Raw genomic sequence first — 22,112 nt, 5'->3', positions numbered from 1 at the left:
AATGTACTTCAATAATAAATCTTTTTAGTGAGTGCTGTTTTCTGTTAAGAACACTCAGACCCAAAAAATAAAAGAAGGAAATACTGAATGATTTTTTTTAAAAAAAAAACCTAACCAAAAATCAAGAGACAATCTGTATAGAAACCAGGGTGAAAAAGCTATCCATAACCATCAGATAAAAAAGTAAAGCAAATGCATAGATTTATTTTTACTTTTTTTACAGAGAGCTGTAGAGGGAGCTGAAGATTGCATTAGTTGGTTGTGTTTATTTGATACTGCCTTCCGGCTGGAAGCCATCGGCTTTCCAGATCTGGTTTCCGAGTGGAAAGACAACTAAACATTAGGTTCAAATGTTCACTTATTTCCCTGCAAAAGAAAATAATAATAATAAAGATTATTTTGGGCACAACCATCCAAAATGAACTTCCTGGAGAAGCGAAGAGTTTAATGTTTAGCCCTTTGTGCTTTGTTTTGCTCCAAAGGAGAGTCCCATGTAAAATTTTTGCCTTCCCACCAACATTCCCATCTGTGTTAACTTCCGTTGACTTTCGGCGGAAGAAAACGTGGCAAGTGCACTGGTTCCATCCAAAATATGAGACCTGATGATGTTGAATGGGCTTTATGCCCCTTTCCTACGAACACTAAAGTGGAATGAGAGATGTGTCCTCCTAATATGATAAGAACCCATAAGAAGAACTGTGCGGAGTCTACCCAGTTTAGTATCCTTTTTTCCACCATGACTAATCCAGATGCTTCTGGGAAGCCCACAAAATTGATATCCCCTCCACTGCTGTGGCTCCTCAGCAGCTTGCGTTTGGTGGCATACTGCCATTGATCCTGGTGGTTCAATATAGCCATCATCGCTAATAGCCATTGATAGTCTTATCCTCCATGAAATTGTCAGATCCTTGTTTAAAGGCAAGCCATCTAAATTGGTGGCTGTTGCCACATCTTGTAGTAGTAGATTCCATAACATGTTCCATGTTAAGTCTATCCTGGATATGATCAGGGCTGGATTTAGGTTTGATGAGGCCCTAAGCTACGTTATATGTCCAGCTGTCCTTTGTCAACAACGAATTGTCGCTGTTTTTTGTGTTGAATATATGCTATATGGTAATCAGTGGCGTAGCGTGGGTTGTCAGCACCCGGGGCAAGGCAAGTAATTTGTGCCCCCTAACCCGTGGATTTTAGCACTCGAGTGCGAGTGCCCCCCCCCAGATGTTGCGCCCGGTGCGGTCGGCCCCCCCTGCACCCCCCACGCTATGCCACTGATGGTAATTTAGGGATCTAATAGGTATCTAGAGCCATTTGCCACTGTTGTTGTATGTAGGTTTTATTTTATTTGTTTTTTATCTCATATTTTGGAAATGTACATCCATTTTTTTCCTTTAAATTTTTTGGGGGCCCCCAAGAGATATGATGCACCTTTTAGCTTCATTGGCTAAACCAAGGCTTTAGTATTATAAGAGTTGAATATGAAGGGAGCCAATTTCGTAAATTTGCTATCCTGATAGATAACATGTAAGGTGTTCTGTGAGCAGTACAAATATTATTGAAGATGTCTTTTTTAAAAAAGAGAGAGAGAGAGCAGTGTATTCCATCATCTTTAGAGTTGATTTTATGAGTGTAGAAATCTATGCAGATCTAATTGATTAAAGAATCAGTTGTTCGATTCAAACTTATGTGATTAATGGACTAAGATTTATTTAATTGGGTAACAGACCCAAGGCGGACCCATGCCAACTAGAAATATTCATGCGGAGAGAAAAATGTATGGTATATGAACCACCAGCCTTGTTGGTTTCAAATAAACTGACTTTTGGCATTTCCTAAAAAGCACCTGACACTGAACACAGATTATGTCTGCATCCGAGAGATTTATACAGGCATTTTTGACATATTTCTCTTCCTCATTCTGATTCATTTCACCTCCCCGGTATTGAATGTGTCAGTTTCCTTTGATGTAGAGGGCCTTGCTACTGCACATTTTAATTTACTTCCAAAGTTTTCCTAATTGGATTAAGGCTATCACCCGCAGGGTGCCCCCCTCATGCATTCAGATGGCTTAATTTCCTTCAATCTTAGTAGGTTGCAATTGAGAACTTCAAAAAATTCTAAAATTGCCTGCTGGAAAGAAGCAGGAGCTCAGGTTTTCTGCAGCTCCCATCCCAAATGCCCTTTTCTTTAAATTGGAAAATGATTTATTGCTGGAATACCTTACAGGGGAAGAAGGTTACAAACACCTGCATGTCTCTAATTATGGTTCTGCATACCCAGACATCTCCTGCTTTGTTCCTTCCTGGTCCCACCAGTCACCCATCTTTCCTCTCCTGTGCTGGGGCAAAATTTAAAAGCATGCTTGCTTTATCATTGGGGAAGGTGAACAGGTTGGACCAAGAGGGTATAGGGCAAGGAGGCACATGTTGGATATTAAGCTGGCGAGTCACAGCCAGCCAGACAATCTTCCTGTCTGTTAAATATAGTCCTGCAGCCTCGAATGAACCAGCAGCAACAGTTTCTCTTTCCTGCTTCCAGGCAACTTCAGCAACAACAAGCAGAGCTTGAGGTGCACCAGAGGGATGGACTATCATCATATGACTTATCTCAGGTGAGACATCCCTGGTGAGGTGGACTCCCTGTTTGTTTGTTTGTGTATAAAAATAGGCAGGAATTGGAAATCTAAACAACACCACAAGCACATACTGGCCTGGTCTACCCATTTTGTTGTTTAGTCGTGTCCAACTCTTCGTGACTCTATGGACCAGAGCACGCCAGGCCCTCCTGTCTTCCACGGCCTCCCGCAGTTTGCTCAAACTCATGTTGGTAGCTTTGAGAACACTGTCCAACCATCTCGTCCTCTGTCGTCCCCTTCTCCTTGTGCCCTCCATCTTTCCCAACATCAGGGTCTTTTCCAGGGAGTCTTCTCTTCTCATGAGGTGGCCAAAGTATTGGAGCCTCAGCTTCACGATCTGTCCTTCCAGTGAGCACTCAGGGCTGATTTCCTTCAGAATGGATAGGTTTGATCTTCTTGCAGTCCATGGGACTCTCAAGAGTCTCCTCCAGCACCAGAATTCAAAAGCATCAATTCTTCGGTGATCAGCTTTCTTTATGGTCCAGCTCTCACTTCCATACAAACCATGTGGGGTCTACCCATAATACTAAGCTAACAGTTCAATGGGAACAAGCAAGTATGTTGTTGCACAGGGAGAAAATCACAGTCATGAGCGCTAAACCATGATTTATCTAACCATTACAGGTGAACACAGGCTTTTGGTTTGTCTCACTCCAAACAAACCATGAGCTGTAACCAAGGTTTGTTCTTGGCTCTACCACTCATGGTTTGTTTGGGAGAAACAAATCATTTACCCCAAGTTCTGATGCAGCACTAAGCCAAACCATGGCTTAGTTTGCAGTCACATGGCAGCAGCATCAACCACAGCTTTCTCCCTGTCCACCGGAATACTTGCTGCTACACGATAAGCCGTTGTTTGGGAATGAATGCCTGGCACAGAGGACCCCTGGTTCATGTCCTGAAGAGCATTCAATTGGGCCAGAGTTGTTCTGTGGCAGTACAGAAAATCATAAGACAATTGAATCTTCAAGCTTACTGCTGTTGGAAAAGGTGGAAGCTTAGCCATAAAGGGGTGTGTGACTTCCTTCTCTCTGCCTGTTGCAAATAGGTACCCGTTCCAAGTATACAGTCTAACGTTCATGAGGGTGGGAAGCCAGTGGAGAAGCCTGATGCCATCTTCTCCCAAGAGAGGGATCCAAGGTTTGCCGAGATGTTCGCTGGCATAACTACTAGTAAGTAAACTCTACTCTTAAGATTGTTATTGGTATCGCTGCTATTTGTGATCCTCTATTCTGACAAAATACTTGTATCTTCAATAGATACTGAACCAAACACTCCCTTCCAATGTGCATACCTTGGTGGGACGGGGGCGTGTACTAGTAAAAAAATAAAGGTAAAGGAGCCCTGGACAGTCAAGTCAAAGGTGATTATGGGGTTGCCGCACTCATCTCGCGTTCAGGCCAAAGGAATCGGCGTTTGTCCACAGACAGCTTTTCGGGTCATGTGGCCAGCAGGACTAAACGGCTTCTGGTGCACCGGAACACCTTGATGGAAGCCAGAGCGCACGGAAACGCCATTTACCTTCCCGCCACAGTGGTACCTATTTATCTACTTGCACTAGTGTGCCTTTGAACAGCTAGGTTGGCAGGAGCTGGGACAGAGCAATGGGAGCTCACTCCATCATGGGGATTTGAACCGCTTACCTTCTGATCAACAAGCCTAAGAGGCTCAGTGGTTTAGACCACAGCACCACCCGCGTTCCTATAGTGGCTAGTAGCTGAGGATGGCTAGCAGGCCCCAAGCAATTACGTTTCCTTATAGGAAGGGGGTAAATCTGAGTCTGATGGCACCATGATCAAGTAGCACAGCTCTCCAGGGCCTCAAACAAGGTTCTCTCCAAGCCCTCCCTGGGAATTAAACCAGGGACCTTTTGCATGCAAAGCAGATTCTCTGCAACTGAGCCACAGGCTCTTGCCTAGGCAGTAACAAAGGATTGTATCCAACAGTGTTCTGCTGACAGTAAGCTTGTTGAACTTAATGGACCTATGTTAGCCGTATCCATTAATTTCAGTGGGTCTGCTCTGAGTAAAACACTGTTAGATGCAGTCATTTTAGCCAAGTTCTTACAACCACATTCTGTGCTGCTTTCAGCAAAAGTCACCCAGTAAGTAACTCTGGTCTCATAGATAAGTTTTACAATGCAGCAGATTAATAAAGAAAGTTAAGTTTAGTAAAAGGGAAAGCCAAGGGGCTTGCTTCTCAAACGGTGCCTGTCAGCCTGGTGGAGAACAGTACAGCAAGTAGCTATTCCATCCATAAACAAGCCTAGTCTCTTCCTGGGCGGGAGGAGTGCTGTGTTTTTTCAGTAACAGTTTAAAGAAGTGATGTTTTCCCCTTTTTATTGTTCCTAACCTTCCCTGCTGAGGATGAAGTTTTTACATTTGTTTTGAATTAATCATCGTGCAAGTAGCTCTCAGCTAAGTCCGAAACATCCCACTGTTTGCAACTAAAGAGAAATGAGGAGATAGCCGCCAGGGGGTCCTTTCTAGGTACACAACGACCTTTTGCCAACAGAGAAAAACATTAGGTCTCCCTGTACTACTTGTTCTGCTTACCTCACCCTGCCTTGACTTTTCAAAGTCGATCTGGGACACTGTAGGAATGGTCCATTAGCAAACAGCAAGATTCCAACCTACAGCATCAGCCTGTGTCATCCCAAGCAATAATTGTCTCTTGCTGCGTGGAGGCTCCCAAATATCGGAAGAATTGTGGGAATGGTAGCAGTGGGCCTGGACAGCTATAGCCAGTCATTATAGACAAGTTGTGAGCCGGATGGACCAATGGTCTGACCCAGGCTTCCTCAACCTCGGCCCTCCAGATGTTTTTGGCCTACAACTCCCATGATCCCTAGCTAGCAGGACCAGTGGTCAGGGATGATGGGAATTGTAGTCTCAAAACATCTGGAGGGCTGAGGTTGAGGAAGCCTGGTCTGACCCAGTACACTTCCTGTGCTCCTAACAACCTCCTTCCTCCTCTCTTCCTAACACCACCTTCCTCCTCTTCTTACACGCCTACTGTAGCCTAATTAATTGGTTCCTGGTTTGAGGCAAAATGACATATTCTGGAGAAGGGCCATAGCTCAGTGGGAGGGCAGACGCTTTGCATGCAGAAAGGTCAGTCCTTGGCGCTTTTACCCAGTGGATCAGATAGCGGGAGATGTGATCGATCTCTGCCTGAAACCATGGAGAGTCAAAGTACAGTGGTACCTCTGGTTATGTACTTAATTCATTCCGGAGGTCCGTTCTTAACCTGAAACTGTTCTTAACTTGAAGCACCACTTTAGCTAATGGGGCCTCCTGCTGCTGCTGCCGTCGTGTGATTTCTGTTCTCATCCTGAAGCAAAGTTCTTAACCCGAGGTACTATTTCTGGGTTAGCGGAGTCTGTAACCCCTGAAGCGTATGTAACCTGAAGCGTATGTAACCCGAGGTACCACTGTAGCCAGTGCTGGGCTAGATTGAATGGAGGAAAACAACAATACAGTTGAATCTCAGAAGTCGAATGGAATCCATTATGGAAGTCCATTCGACTTCCAAAAAGTTTAGAAACCAAAGCTCCTGTAGCCAATTGGAAGCCCCGTCGGACGTTTGGCTTCCAAAATTAGTTCACATACCGGAACACTCACTTCCGGGTTTGCGGCATTCGGGAGCCAAAATGTTCGAGAACTAAGCTGTTCGAAAACCAGGGTATGACTATATAAGGCAGCTCCCTGTTTTTAGAGAAAGTGCACAGCTCACTGGCCTAGTGCATGCTTTGTATACAAAAGGTTCCATCTCTGGTATCTTGAGCTGGGCAGAGAAATACTCCTCTCTGAAACCCTGAAGAGCCACTGAGCTAGATGGACCAATGGTCTGGCTCAGTGGAAACCAACTTCCTGTGTTCTTATTATTTTCATTTTCCTGCAAACAGGATTGCAAAACTGGGATTTGATCCTAGTTTGCAGGGCAAGTGCAAACTATAGTTTGCTGTTTGTATGAGTTTTGCATACCAGGAAGGAACTAATTAAAGCAAATATGCAAGGGGTGGAGGTTGACTACAAGACTTAGATGAACAGCACAAGAGATGTTTTCATTTGTGTGTGTGTGTGTTTAATAAGTTCCACCTATGGCTTTCTCTAGATTAGGCACCATTTATAATTCTGTGTCCTTTTTTCCTTAAATGATAAAAAGTCGCATTTTTCACTTAGGTGTGATCAAAAATATACAGTCAAACCTGCACGTTACTTCTAGGATTTAGCATTGTGTTGATTTTGGACTGGTTTTGTGCAAATAGTCCAAGCTCATGCAGAGGGGCCAATCTTGGTGGGGACGTTTGCTCTGCAGCCGTCAAGCACGTATCTTAGCAGGAAGAAAGAGCCATATGTTTATAAGCAGCATGTCTTACGAGACAGATTATATATAAAAAACTGTCGAGGACATGGGCTGAGGTCAGAAGTTCTGCACTTGCTGAGAGTCCAAATTTGAAAATAAGGAACTCTCCTTCTACCCCCTGCCTCTGTGGAAACACACAGCCGAATACCAGAAATCAGATTTTCTGGGGAAGCCTCACTAGATGGCTTTCCTTAGGCATACAGCTTGGCCTAGCAAGTGGGACCTACAAGCAGATGTTGCAGTGCAGAGTGTTTCTGTTGGAGAGCCAGTGTGGTGTAGTGGTTAAGAGCGGTAGTCTCATAATCTGGGGAACTGGGTTCGCGTCTCCGCTCCTCCACATGCAGCTGCTGGGTGACCTTGGGCCAGTCACACTTCTTTGAAGTTTCTCAGCCCCACTCACCTCACAGAGTGTTTGTTGTGGGGGAGGAAGGGAAAGGAGAATGTTAGCCACTTTGAGACTCCTGAAGGGGAGTGAAAGGCGGGATATCAAATCCAAACTCTTCTTCTTCTTCTGTTCTGGATTCCAGCCACTCCATTCCCCCCTGCCAAAAAAAACCCTGTTTCTGCCTCCCCATCCCCAGTCAACCTTCCGTTGCCACTAGAACAGAGGAAGGTCCTTTCTAACAAATGAGGCCGTTGGCCCATCCAGCTCAATATTGTCTGCACTGACCTGCAGTGGCTCTCCAGGGTTTCAGGCAAAGCCCTACCTGGAGCTTAAACATACAGAGCAGATGCTGTACCACTGAGCTGTTACTGCCTTTCCATATGACGAACAATTGGATGGCCATAGAACATACTACATTGAGTCAGATCACTTGATCCATCTGTCTCAGAGTTCCTTACACTGGCTGGCAGCATTCCTAGCCCTACCTGGACCTGGGACCTTCCCTGCATCCAAGACAGGTGCTCTGCCACTGACCAACTTACTTCCTACTGGGATGTCTGAGTTTTTCCCATTAAGGTGTTCCCCCCCCTAATTTTTGTTGTTCTTCTTCTGCAAACTACTTGGGGTATCCCTGAACCTGCTGGTGCCTCCCTCTTGGGTGTAAAGGTAAAGGGACCCCTGACCATTAGGTCCAGTCACGGACGACTCTGGGGTTGCGGGACTCATCTTGCTTTATTGGCCGAGGGAGCCGGCGTACAGCTTCCGGGTCATGTGGCCAGCATGACAAAGCCGCTTCTGGCTAGGTTGGCAGGAGCAGGGACCGAGCAATGGGAGCTCACCCCGTCCCGGGGATTCAAACCACTGACCTTCTGATTGGCAAGCCCTAGGCTCTATGGTTTAACCCACAGCGCCACCTGTGTCCCTCCCTCTTAGGTGTAGGTAGTGTCATTTTGAGACCCTAAGCGGCAGCTCTTACAACTCTGAACATCAGCGCAAGAGAGAGAGAGAATGATGCCGCTTCAAAAAGAGAATGTAAAATTGAGGGTCCGCAGTGTGTCCATTCCATCCACTTTTGTCCCCTAAAGTCATTTCAGCGAACCTGCTATCATCATCTGAAGCCCTTCTCTGTGTGCCCCTTCCAAAGGATGGTGGCAACAGGAGAGCAGGCCTTTTCGGTGGTGACCCCCACCTGCTTGTGGAATGCTTTCCCTAGGCAGGCACGCCTGGCAATATCTTTATTTATTTTTACGTGCTTGGCAAAGGCTTTACTCTTTACCCAGGCTTTTAGCTCTTAGCTTAAGGGGTGGCATTGTGGCTTTTTTGTGTGTGAGGTGGAATCTGTAAGCCCTGAGGTGTTTTATCTGTCTAGCTTTGTTTTTAGATTTTTATTGGATGTTCTGAACTGGTTTTTATGTAAGTAGCCTTGGGTCACTCTGTGAGAAAAACAACCAACAAATATTATTCTTATTATGTGAACTTGAGAACCTTATATGCTACAGTTGTCAAAATTTTCATTAAGAAGAGATTTTACCCAGCTTAAATTTCATTTCATGCACCTCGGAGTAGTTTCTGGATCAAACACAAAACATTCCTTTGTTTTTCATACAATCGATTGCGGGGCATTTCCTTTCTGCAGTAATGACGATATATATTACTACGTGTTCATGTCCAGTTTTAGGGAATCTAAAACAGAAGTTGTTTAGCAGTTTCTGGAGCTTTGGCATGTACGTGAGTCTAATGGACGAAAGTTGACATTGAGAAACAAAGAGGTCATGTTACAAAATCATTGTGTGTCATTATTAAGCTTTTCCCCTTATCTTTCCTCCAAGAAGTTCAAGGTGATACAATGAATTCTCTCTTCCCATTTTATCTACACAACAACCCTGCTGAGGTAGCTTAGCCTGAGGGAGAATGACTGAGACTGGGTCTCCCTAGTCTCTAACCTACTGCTCTTCAACCTTGGCTCCCCAGATGTCGTTGGACCACAACTCCCATCATTCCTACCATTAACTAAACTAGCTGGTTATGATGGGAGTTGCAGTCCAACAACATCTGGGGACCCAGGGGTGAAGAACTGCAGCCCTGACACCTTGACCTTCACACGGTGCTCTAGTGTCACCAGTTTTGCTTTGACAGCTGCTAAATCCTACCAGCTGCCCACCAACTTGTCTCCAAATATCTGAGATCAAGCTCCGAGGAAATGCTTTTTAATTGTTGTGCAATGTCTTCAGGTCAATTTGCGGCTCTATGTAACGTTGCAGTTGTTGTTTGCAGTGCGTTTTAGATTCCCGAGATTTGTTAATGGCCAAGGGCCAGGAAGACAAATAAGCTTGAACTGAACTGAACTAGATCCATCCCTGGTCAGCAACTAAGTCTTTAACTGCCTCTGACTCACTTCCAGGAGCCAGGCAAATGGCTGTTTTAGCATACACATTCTGGTGGTGAGGCCAGCCCTCACCTCACATGCTTCAGCTGCTGGCTCTGCAGTGCCCGTGCCACAACTCCTGCACAGAAACTCACATTTTGAACCTTGTGGGCGTGGAGAATAGCTTGCGGCTTGTGAACAAAGCAACACAGGCTTATATCAGGTCCGATTATTTAAGAACAGCGGGAGCTGTCTTGTACCAAGTCAGATCATTGATCCATCTATCTCAGTATTACTTACACTGACTGACAGCAGCTTTTAGACAGGGTTCTCTCCCAGCCCTGCCTGGAGATGCCAGGGATTTAACCTGCTGGCAAAACACAAGTTCTACCATTCTGCTACGGCCCTTCAAGCCTTTTCTGTCTAGTCAAACCCTGTCTTTTCTGACTGGCAGCAGCTTGCCAGAATCTCCTCCAGCAGAGAGCTGTCTTTCCCATCACTTCCTATGTGCCTCATCCTTCTAAACTGGCGGTGTCAGGGATAATAATAATAATATTTTTTTTTATATACCCTGCCCTCCCCAGCCAAGGCCAGGCTCAGGGCGGCTAACAGGCAATAATAAAAACAAGTTGAATGAATACAACTTAAAAACAAGATTAAAATAAAACATTAAAACATTAACATGCAGCCTCATCACAGGAGGAGAAAGGGAAAAGAAAGAGGGGGAGGGAATCAAATTGACTCCAAGCCAAAGGCCAGGCGGAACAGCTCTGTCTTACAGCCCTGCGGAAAGAAATCAGATCCTGGAGAGCCCTGGTCTCATGAGACAGAGCGTTCCACCAGGCCGGAGCCAGTGTTGAAAAAGCCCTGGCTCTGGTTGAGGCTAATCTAACTTCCTTAGTGCCCGGGACCTCTAGGGTGTTGCAATTTATGGATAGAATCCAGAACCCTATGCATATAAGGAACGTGCTCACTCACTGCGCCACAAAGCAGCTGCTGTAGATGTTAGATTTTGAGCACTGTTAAAGGTGCCAAATTGTACGTACTGTATGTTTTGTATTGTGATGATGCACCTGGAGAGGGCACTGTTTCTACTTCCCCGTTCAAGGTCCAAAATGAACAGAGGAAGCTTTTTCCAGGTCAGACATAGGGGTACATCTGTCTACACTAGGATTATCGATTCCGACTGGCAGTGACACCCCAGGGTCTTAGTCAGAGAGAGGTATTCTCCATCACTGGCTACCTGATCCAGGTTTAATGCTAAGAATTAAACCTGGAGCCTTTTGCATGAGAAGCATGTGATCTACTACCAAACTATAGCATCTCCCCAGAGCAGAGAAGCAGCAGACAGGGATAGTGCTACGTGGATAATTGAGTGTGTGGTGCTACACTCCAAATCCCCATCTCTTGCAGTGGTACTCCCACCTCCTGCCCCCACCGCACCTTTTTTTTAGGATGGTACAACTGTCTTACTGTCAGACTACTGCCTCGCAACACAAGGCCAACAGTCTTTATGCAGGCTAATAGCAGTTCAGGCTCAGTAGAAAGCACAAGGTCCAGGAGCCAAGAGTTCAGGATCTTGGAAGGGAAGAGATATGACAAAGGCAAGACCCAAACAGGAGCTACAGAGATGTCCCAACAACTGCCATGCACCTCCCACCAAGCTTTAAAAGATAAGACAGGGTGTGCTCACGCATGAGACTCTCACCCTATGAGCCTGCTGAGTGTGCAGCTGCCTGCTCCTTCAGGATAGGTGCAGCTGCTGCCACCTGCAAAGGCAGCCCTGGACTCACAGTGACAAGACCTTCCCTTCTAACTTCAGTGTCTCTTCTTCAGCTTCTCCGTTGGCTGGTCACAGTCCCTCCCTACACACACACAAAGTTTTGATGGGATGTGCAGAGCTTCCTGGTGGGTTATTCTTAAAGGAATGTGGTTAAAAATTGACCTGACTGTATCAGCCTTGCACATAAGGCCACAAACATTACTAGCCTGAAAAAGTGTGCATTGGCATAACTGTGACCTTGGGAGCAGCCCTGCTAGTATAACTGGAGTGCAAGATTGTCTCATCAGTCCTGAAGCAAGTTGTTAATTTCCACATTGTTTGTACAGTGGTACCTTGGGTTATATACGCTTCAGGTTACAGACTCCGCTAACCCAGAAATAGTACCTCGGGTTAAGAACTTTGCTTCAGGATGAGAACAGAAATCGTGCTCTGGTGGCGCGGTGGCAACAGGAGGCCCCATTAGCTAAAGTGGTTCTTCAGGTTAAGAACAGTTTCAGGTTAAGAACGGACCTCCAGAACGAATTAAGTTCTTAACCCGAGGTACCACTGTAATGGTATTTTTGAAAGGGAGCCCTACCAACTTTTGGTTTTGGTTGTGTGTGTTTTGTAGTTGTTGTTGTTTTCCTACAAGAAACCATTTTCCCATTGCCGCGCAATGTGCATTTCCTGTGCGTTCCCATCCCGTTATCCTGAAATGGCTTTTTCTGTGCTTGTTCTTGCAGCAGATAAAAAGATGATGCCTTCAGCATCCACAGCCGGTAACCAGCAGATCTACTCTCAAGGGAGCCCCTTCCAGCCGGGACATTCTGGAAAGTCGTTCAGGTATTGTACATGGCAGCAGAATGAATCACAAGAAAAGAAACGCAATTGTGTAAGAGTCATAGATGGCGACGGCCCTTGATTCTTAACAGCATCATGGCTTAATTCTCCATATAGGAAAGAATCCCTGTGGCCACATTCCAGAAATCTCTTTGCCCTGGAATCATCCACTAATAGGATTTTTCAGGATCTGAAATTTTGTATATGGGCCGCATCATGGTGTTTTTGCAAATATAGTTGACTTGTGCTCACCTTCTGGGAATGTTGATACAATACCGTTAGTCGCAGTCTAGGTCTCTTGCCCTGATGTATATAGCTGACAATCATTTTTTGCCATTTCTTGAGGGTCTTTGCTGAAATAACTGAGTTTGAAATAAAAATAAAAAATAAAAATTTGGTAAATGCCTTTTTAGAGAGCGACTAATAAACCTGGCTCAGGGCGCAAAAGTATAAATCTCACCTGGATACAGTAAAGAAAAGACAGCTAGCAGAATGCAGGAGGGGGGGAAATTAAGACAAAATGCAAAGAAGCGAAAAGGGGACTGCAAAGGAGGAGGAGGAGCAAGATGGAAAAGGAAGCAAACCCAAAGAGGGGCATTATAATAGTAACAACAGCTGGGGGGGGCGGGCGGGGTTGAAATACAAGGTAAAGTCTGATGCAGCTTAATAGATTTATTAGTTAGATTAATTGATTTATTTAAAACTTTTTGCCTGATTAAAAAAGTGCCCTTTTTTATTTAGAAAAATATTCATATATTGCATCGTTCAGCAATATAAAAACATTAAAAAGAACACAGAATAATAATCAAAATGATTATATTTCTTTCGTGTGTGTGTGATATAATTTTTATACAACTAGTTTTAAAACAGTGGTTCCCAACCATTTTTTGGCCATGCCCCACCTAAGCATCTCTAAAATCCTGATTGCCGCCCTCCCCCCATGACATATAATTCTTATTATTCTAAAAGTGAACTCCTATTCACATGGAGGAAGCCTAAAAGGCCATTAACTTGGTCTAACTCATTCTGGAATTGCCCCTCTTAAAAATCAAATTGCCCCCCTGTGGGGCGTGTGTCCCATGTTGGGAACCGCGGTTTTGAAAACTGCAGAAGGCAGACACCATCTTAGAAGAGGCAACCCCCTTCTCTCTCTCATTCAGATAAAATGCCTCTTCCAAAAAAGGGATGCCCGTTCTTATACACAGATGTGCATCGTCTAAATGCACATTAAACAGCTGTAACTCATGCAGCTATTCAAGTAGGATTTCATTGAATTGTGTAGTGACCCTAAATTTCAGAGCCGCTGAACAATGAACAAGAAAGGAGAGAGGGTGAGAGAGCACACCATTCACCAGTTAGGTGCCCAGGAGAGGGAATTAGAAATCAAATGCCAGCTATGTTTTTGTAGAAACGAGTGTGGTGTGGTTTATTTTGAGCATATAATTGATAGTGTTGTTCTTGGGAAGGAAACGCTTTTCTTGGAAAGAAAAAACCTTCCTTGATGTTTATTGCCTGAATGAAAAAGCAATCAGTAAGTAGCCCTAGAGGATATTGCCAATATTAAAATATGCTTTAATTAAATCCGATATGTGAAGCTAGGACTACATTACAGTGCAACTAATTTCCCATGGCTGTTCTGAGGTTTGGGATTCCTGAACTGTTTTCTTTGAAGGTTGTGTGTAGATTTCTATGCTATTCTGTTGGGTGTCTCCTGCAACATAAAAGTGAGGCCGGTATAGTTAAGAAGTATTTATTTGCTTTTGAATGTTACATAATCATGAAAACAGACACAGCACAGAAGATCTCTGATCTCCTTTTTCTGTAGTGTTAGTAATCTGTACAGGGCAAATTTATTACAGTACATAATTTATTACATAACATAACTGCACAGCTAGTATATTTTGAACGAGATTCAATTCTCCGTTCAGGGAAATTCCAGAAAGGTACATCATGTCATAGAAGTCATAACAAGACAGCGATCGTGCAGTACAAAGTAGTTATGTATTTTATTTTTCCCAGGTTCTTTGATCTTAAAGACTCAAAGTCTGTAATGGTGAGGCTTCCTAAGTTCACAGTCCTACACACATCTACTTGGGAGTAAGCCCCATTGAACTGAGCAGGGCTTACTTCTGCGTTTGCTTGGATATTAATACTCTACAACCCCTCAGCTTGGGATAGCTCAGTTGGTACAGCCTGAAACTCTTTATCTTAGGGTCGTGGGTTTGAGCCCCACTTTGGGCAAAAGATTCCTGCGTTGCAGGGGGTGGACTAGAGGATTCTCGTGGCCCCTTCCTACTCTGTGATTCCACAGTCTTAAGGCTGTATGCTTTTGAATTCCGGTTTCTGGAAACTACAGAAGGGGAGAAAGTACTCTTGTGCTCACTGTGAGAACTGTGGTCTGGGTCTTCTCACTGTTTTGTTACAGTGATCTGATTTACCGTATTTTTCGTCCCATAGGACGCTCCGCCCCATAGGACGCACCTAGTTTTTTTGGGGGGGGAAATAAAGAAAAAAAAATTCCTTTATTTCCCCCCCAAAACCAGGTCGGGGAAACCAAACCAGGTCGGGGAACAGCGGGATGGCGGCGCTGCGCCTCCCCGCTGTCCCCCGAGCTTGTGGGGCTGGCCGATGTCTGCCCGAAGCGCGGGGCGCTCTGCTTCAGCGCGCCCCGCATTCCGTGCAGCAGGCTGCTATCCGCAGCCTAGGGAGCCCTGCGGATGTCTGCCCGGCGCGCAGGGCGCTCTGCTTCAGGGCACCCACACGCCGGACAGCAGGCTGCTATCCGCAGCCTAGGGAGCCCTGCAGGAACTCCCGCAGGGCTCTCCAGGCTGCGGATATCTGCCCGGCGCGCGGGGCGCTCTGCTTCAGGGCGCCCGCGCACCGGGCAGCAGGCTGCTATCTGCAGCCTAGGGAGCCCTGCGGGAACTCCTGCGGGCTCCCCAGGCTTGCTGATAGCTTCCTGAAGCCTGGAGAGTGAGAGGGGTCGGTGTGCACCGACCCCTCTCGCTCTCCAAGTTTCAGCGAAAGCCTGTATTCGCCCCATAGGACGCACACAGATTTCCCCTTCATTTTTGGAGGGGGAAAAGTGCATCCTATAGGGCGAAAAATACGGTACTTGGCGTGTGGACTTGGTCCAGAGAAACATGCTGGGTGGGTCTTGCCTGCCTCCCATGACCCTTAAAATGTTACACATGGGCCCTGGGGCACATGACTTTGCCGCATCATCTGACTGCCCACCAGTGAGGGTCCATAGCTCAGCAACAGACCACATGTTTAGTTTTCAGGCAGGAGTCTTTCCCAGCCCTACTTAGAGGAGCCAGGGATTGGATCCATATGAAGTGTGCTCTCTACCACTGAGCTATGGCCCCTCTAGAAAGGTTTTAAGTATGACTGAGAGAATGCCTGCAAAGCACTCTGAACCCTTGGCCTTTGTTAAACAAATGCTGTGTGTTGCTATTATTGTTTTCTGCAGAGAAGAAAGTGGAAATGGAAAATATATCATGAACTGAGAAGTGGGGAAGGAGATATCCTTTAGGCTGCTGCATAGCACTTTTGTGTTTGTTTTTTGCAAAAAATAAAACTCGGGAAACAATAGTTTCGTATCTTTTTTGTAGGAAAAGTATACTTTTGGAGCATTCTGCAATTATGAATAGCATCCTTTTTGAAACCAATGCAGGAGGAGGCAATATCACCCATAGCAAATATATTAATTGCATTCAGCCTTCGGTTATATCTGGACTCATCCATGTAAAACGAAGGAATGGAGGTTGCAGGGCTCTGCTTAAGAAGACTGTTGCCCATTGTGTGTGCTCATGTAGGCTGAGGAGGATCTCTTGGAGTTTAAAAACACCTGCAAAAGGCTGGGGGGAGAGTTGTTTCATCTTCTCCTTTATGCTGCCAAGATTTGAGTCCCTCAGTTGGCACTTTCTGGCTCTGTTACTGGAGCAATTCCCCAAAATTGCTGCCAGGGTACATTTGTGTGTGCCGTGAGTGCAGTGCTAGCATACCATGAGAAATAAATTAAATAATTAAGAGTGTTTTGCAAGCCCAAAATATGTGTCTGTTGCGTTTTTGTGTGTTTCACTGCTCCTGGCCATGCCTCCCCTTAACCAACCTCTGGGGGGGAATTCTGCTGCAATTCTTCATCAAATATGACTAGAATGTTCAGAAACGTTGCTGAATTGGTTCATCCTCAGATGAACTTGCCTGTTGCATCTCTGCACGGGTAATTGTTCCAGGTTTAATACTTCCTTCCGGTAGGCACATCCAGGTTAGTGACTTCTGCAGAAAGAATGAGCAGTGGGCATCTCTGAAGGCAGGTATTCCTTCCTCTTGCACACTCTGAAAGTATCTGTGTGCATATAAGCTACAGTGGTACCTCTACTTGCGTTCACCTCTGGTTACGTATCCTTTGGGATACATACATGGCAAACCCGGAAGTATTTTTCCGGGTTTTGCCATGCACAGAAGCATTAAACCGCGCCATGCGCAGAAGCAGCACCTCCAGTTGCGAATTCCTCAGGATGTGACCGGAGCTCCGGAACGGATCCCGTTCACAACCAGAGGTACCACTGTACTTATATTCTTGTTAATTCCTTATCAGGGTCCCTCTTCAGCTTTCTATTTATCTTCATTGTTGGTTGATATAGAATACCAGGCAATTAAAAAAACCCTGTATACTTTTAAAATATTGCCATTAGTCCTCGGAAGAAGTTTACTTAAGATCAAAGGGTTATTCTGGGATGTTCAATGCAGCAAAAGTAATAGTCTGCATTTTTTGCATTTGAGTTGTAGTCCATGTATCCCAAAACGCGATTTGTTTAAGTGGTTTACTGGTTGATTGGGAGGTTTGCAAACTGTAATTACAGGTGTTCTTGTAAACAGTAGTTTGCATTCAACAACGTTTTCCTCAGAGCCATGAAATTAATGAACCTAAGGTATTTGTTGATTTTGTTAGGTCTACTCCATGAGTAACATTGGATGCAACCCCGTGAGCATCCTTATAACGTCAAACTCATTCCTGTTCTCTCCCTTTGAAGCTCGTCTGTGGTCCACGTGCCCGGCGTCAACGACATCCAGTCGTCATCATCAGCTGGTCAGAACCTGTCCCAGATCTCACGCCAACTAAATCAGAGTCAAGTTGCCTGGACGGGAAGTCGCCCTCCATTTCCAGGACAGGTAGGAGAGTTATAGAAAAAGTTATAGAAAAGGTTTCACTTCCTGGGCCCAAAGAGAGAAGGCAGTAGAGACAGGAGTCTTACTCTGAGAGGGGACCTTCCTGAATACATATTGCCTAAAGACTCTCACAAAGCCTTGAGCCAGCACTAGCTAACCTCAAGGTCTCTTGATCTGGTCCTTGAAACAAACCCCAAGCCCATCTCTCACTGGCCCTGTTTGTACACGGAATGCTTTAGCCTGGTTGGATGTGTTAATTACTGATTTATTGTGGATTTGATCAATTGTGGAGTAACCTCACTTGTAGTTACTGCAATTGTTAAAGTATTGTACATGCAGGAATTCGCAAGTGAATAGCTGATGGTTAAGGATAGGTAAGTTTAACGGAATGTGTATTAGAAGCAACTAGGAAAATAAATCAGCAACAAGAGGAAACTTTGGATGCATCAAGAACAGAGTGTAGGAAACCATTTTTTGCACACACACACAAACAAAAAAAAGTATTTATTTTAATTTGTGGCTGATTAGGTAAAATTTAGGGACACGGGTGGTGCTGTGGTCTAAACCACAGAGCCTAGGGCTTGCCGATTGGAAAGTCGGCAGTTCGAATCCCTGCAATGGGGTGAGCTCCCGTTCGGTCCCAGCTCCTGCCCACCTAGCAGTTCAAAAGCACATCAAGTGCAAGTAGATAAATAGGTACCACTCCAGCGGGAAGGTAAACGGCGTTTCCATGTGCTGCTCTGTTTCGCCAGAAGCTGCTTAGTCATGCTGGCCACATGACCCAGAAGCTATCTGCGGAAAAACGCCAGCTCCCTCGACCTATAGAGCGAGATGAGTGCCGCAACCCCAGAGTCATCCGTGACTGGACCTAACAGTCAGGGGTACCTTTACCTTTTTAGGTAAAATTTGGAAAAGCAATAAAAACAATTTGGCAAGCTTTAAAAAAAGCCTGGCTGAATGTGTCCTTGAATTCTGATAATGCCTCTTCCTTTCCTGGATGGAGGATGGGGTGTGTTTGTGTGTGTGCTGTACAAAGATAACATTGACATTCATTGCTGCACCCACTTTTGCCTCTGGTCTGGCTGGCCACTGGTATGTGGCCCTCCACAATTCCTACCCAGGAGGGAAAAGTGGCCCTCGGACAGAGAGGGGTTCCACACCATTGGCCTGGGAAGAGAGGGAACAAGCAGTTCGTAGCACATAGCTATGCTTTGGGTTTCTTGAAATTAAACAGTCCAGAACCCACGTTGCTGGAGCACAGCAACACACCTAACTAGCTCTGTAAAGATGCTTGTTTTGCAAATAGAGATTGAAGTCTGTTGCGCCACTTTGTTCTTGGGTCAGATGCCGCAGGAAGGATGATAACGCCTTGATGTTGTTGTCTTTCACTCTCCCATTCAGCAAATTCCTTCGCAGTCTGGCAAGGCTCAGTCTTCTCCCTTTGCAATTGGAACCAGTCACACTTACTCTGCTGACCCAGCGTCATACAGCCCCCTGTCCAGTCCTGCTACCTCCTCTCCGAGCGGAAATGCCTACTCCAGCCTAGCTAACAGGACAGCAGGATTTGGTAGGTAACGAACCTGGCTGCTTCGCCTAAAACAAAAGCGCCACAAGGTACAATGAGGTCTCTTCGACTTACTACGGACATATCTCTTGTGGATCAGGCCCATGTCCATAGCCCACCTAGTCCAGCATCCTGTTCTCACAGTGGCCAACCAGATGTTCCAATGGGAAGCCCACAAGCAAGACCTGAGTGCAACTATGATGTGCAGCTGTCACAGTTCATGTGATCTGGGGGCCCAGCAAGCAGAATGGCCAGTTAAAGAGGCTAGACAGTATCTGCACTTTCAGAGCACATTTCTACCACTGTAACAGTCATGGTTTCCCTTTCCCCTCGACAAAGGAATCCTGGAAACCATAGTTTACCCCCTACAATTCCCAGAACTCTTAAAAACCACAGTTCCCAGAATTCTTTGGGGGAAGGTCGTGTGCTTTATATGTATGGTGTGGGCATGTAGCTTGCTAGACTAAACTGGTGAGCCAGGGTGCACAACCAGAAAGCAGCTTGGTTGATGATGATGATGATGATGATGATAATACTGATAATAATAATTTATTGATACCTCACCCATCTGGCTGGATTTCCCCAGCCACTCTAGCTGGCTCCCAACAGAATATTAAAAGCACAATAAAACATCAAACATTAAAAATTTCCCTACGCGGGACTGCCTTCAGATGCCTTCTAAAAGTCAGATAATTGTTTATTTCCTTGACATCTGATGGGAGGACATTCTATAGGGCGGGCACCACTACCGAGAAGGCCCTCTGCCTGGTTCCCTGTAACCTCACTTCTCGCAGTGAAGGAATATACAATGGTACCTCGGGTTACAGACGCTTCAGGTTACATACACTTCAGGTTACAGACTCCACTAACCCAGAAATATTACCTCGGGTTAAGAACTTTGCTTCAGGATGAGAACAGCAATCATGCTCCGGCGGCGCGGCGGCAGCAGGAGGCCCCATTAGCTAAAGTGGTTCTTCAGGTTAAGAATAGTTTCAGGTTAAGAACGGACCTCCAAAACGAATTAAGTACTTAACCCAAGGTACCACTGTATAGTGAAGGAATAATTGCTGAAGGAGCAGAGTTCAGATCCAGCACTCAGCCCTGAAGCTCTTACTGGGTGACCTGCGGCCAGGCATTCTCTCCCAGCCTAACCTACCTCATGGGGTTGTTGTGAGGATAAAATGAGAAGGGGGAGAACCATATATATTGCCTTGAGCTCCTTGGAAGAAAGGTGGGGTGTAAATGCAGAGAAATCAGTAGGAGACACGAATGTACATCTACAAGCCTGAAAGTTGATAGTCAAATCCATTCTTCTTCTGTGTGTGTGTGTGTGTGTGTGTGTGTGTGTGTGTGTGTGTGTGTATAGAGGCAGTTGTCTAAAGCAGGGGCAGCAGCCAACATGGTTCCCTCCACATGTTGTTGCACCCCAGCTCCCATCAGTCCCAGCCAGCAGAGCAAAGGGATGATGAGCATTGCGGTGCGACAATATATTCAAGAGAGAGATGCTGACTACCCCAGTCCATAGGAGATATATGGTTTCATTGGTCATCACAAAGTCCATCCACCTTGAACCCTGAAACCTGGCCGTCTTTTTTTGTTTAGTTTGTTTGCACTTGGAGAAAATGCTGTTGTGTTGAGTGGGAAGAGCTTGAATTTATATTTTCTCGCGTCAGCAAACTGAAGAGCATATCTCAAGCCCGGAGTTTGTAGCAGATAATTCAGGACAGGCTATGAATCAATTTCTGCGGTTTGAAGGCGAGTGCCAGGAACAAAAGGTGAAGAGAGATCACTTAGATACCAAAGCCTCCCGTAAGCATGGGGGCTATTATTACTGTTTTGTTTTTGTTTTTTTAAGTCACACTCAGAGAAGCTCAAAACTCGACCAAAATATTCCTATTGAGGAAGGGTCTTTTGCTTTGACCTTACCAGACTTCCTTCAAGTTTCCTAATTCAGTTACAGTGGTACCTCTGGGTACTTACTTAATTCGTTCCAGAGGTCTGTTCTTAACCTGAAACTGTTCTTAACCTGAGGTACCACTTTAGCTAATGGGGCCTGCCGCTGCCGCCACATGATTTCTGTTCTCATCCTGAAGCAAAGTTCTTAACCCAAGGTACTATTTCTGGGTTAGCGGAGTCTGTAACCTGAAGCAGCTGTAACCCGAGGTACCACTATATTATGAATTGGGTCCTTTTACATAATGTTGTTGTTTAGTCGTTTAGTCGTGTCCGACACTTCGTGACCCCATGGCCCAGAGCACGCCAAGCACTCCTGTCTTCCACTGCCTCCCGCAGTTTGGTCAAACTCATGCTGGTAGCTTCGAGAACACTGTCCAACCATCTTGTCCTCTGTCGTCCCCTTCTCCTTGCGCCCTCAATCTTTCCCAACATCAGGGTCTTTTCCAGGGAGTCTTCTCTTCTCATGAGGTGGCCAAAGTATTGGAGCCTCAGCTTCAGGATCTGTCCTTCCAGTGAGCACTCAGGGCTGATTTCCTTAAGAATGGAGAGGTTTGATCTTCTTGCAGCCCATGGGACTCTCAAGAGTCTCCTCCAGCACCATAATAGATGGCCATAATTCTCTCTTTAACTTACCATCCATGAGCTCAAGAGACACAGGGAGACTTTCTCATTGGGTGCCTCTCAGCTTTGAAATTCTCTTCCCTTTTACAGGAGATTCACCAAAGTCTGAGTCTCTGCACCTTTCAGAATCTGTGGAGGATGTTCTCCTTCAAAGTGGCTGTTCTGTCCAGGGATGGGGTCAGGTTGGGCCAGATGAGATTGATTTAACCAATGCAAATGGTAGGGGTGGGTTACGCAAGGTTTTGAGATTCGGCAGGCAAATTGCATTCCCCATGGGATTCCACAGCACTCTAAGCTAGGTCATTTTAGACTGTACCTAATGGTCTGGGGGGGGTGCTCTTCAGAAGATAATGCACAGGATTACTTCACATTTTAAAATGTGTCAAGTCAGCCCACCTGCATTGTGGGGAGGGGCTCCTGCTCATTCCATTAAGTGAGGCCCTT

General features: G+C 45.6%; 1 protein-coding gene across 5 annotated transcripts in view; it reads left to right on the top strand.

Moving 5' to 3' along the window:
* ARNT2 (aryl hydrocarbon receptor nuclear translocator 2) overlaps positions 1-22,112 on the top strand; it is a 148,469-nt gene that overhangs the window by 118,393 nt on the left and 7,964 nt on the right. For all 5 annotated transcript variants that reach the window (XR_014541656.1, XM_083586516.1, XM_083586515.1 and 2 more), the window contains exons 13-17: positions 2,536-2,608; positions 3,681-3,804; positions 12,256-12,355; positions 17,392-17,530; positions 18,929-19,094. Coding sequence is in view for 4 of the 5 variants with exons in the window: in XM_083586516.1 (XP_083442642.1) it covers positions 2,536-2,608; positions 3,681-3,804; positions 12,256-12,355; positions 17,392-17,530; positions 18,929-19,094 (602 nt within the window). In the remaining variant the exon portion in view is untranslated. The remainder of the gene's footprint in view (positions 1-2,535; positions 2,609-3,680; positions 3,805-12,255; positions 12,356-17,391; positions 17,531-18,928; positions 19,095-22,112) is intronic.

Source organism: Podarcis filfolensis (genome assembly GCF_964270895.1).
Source record: "Podarcis filfolensis genome assembly, chromosome: 14".
In the NCBI taxonomy this organism is placed as follows: Eukaryota; Metazoa; Chordata; class Lepidosauria; order Squamata; family Lacertidae; genus Podarcis; species Podarcis filfolensis.
Note: the sequence above shows the minus strand (reverse complement) of the source record. Positions and strands in the feature narration are given on the sequence as shown.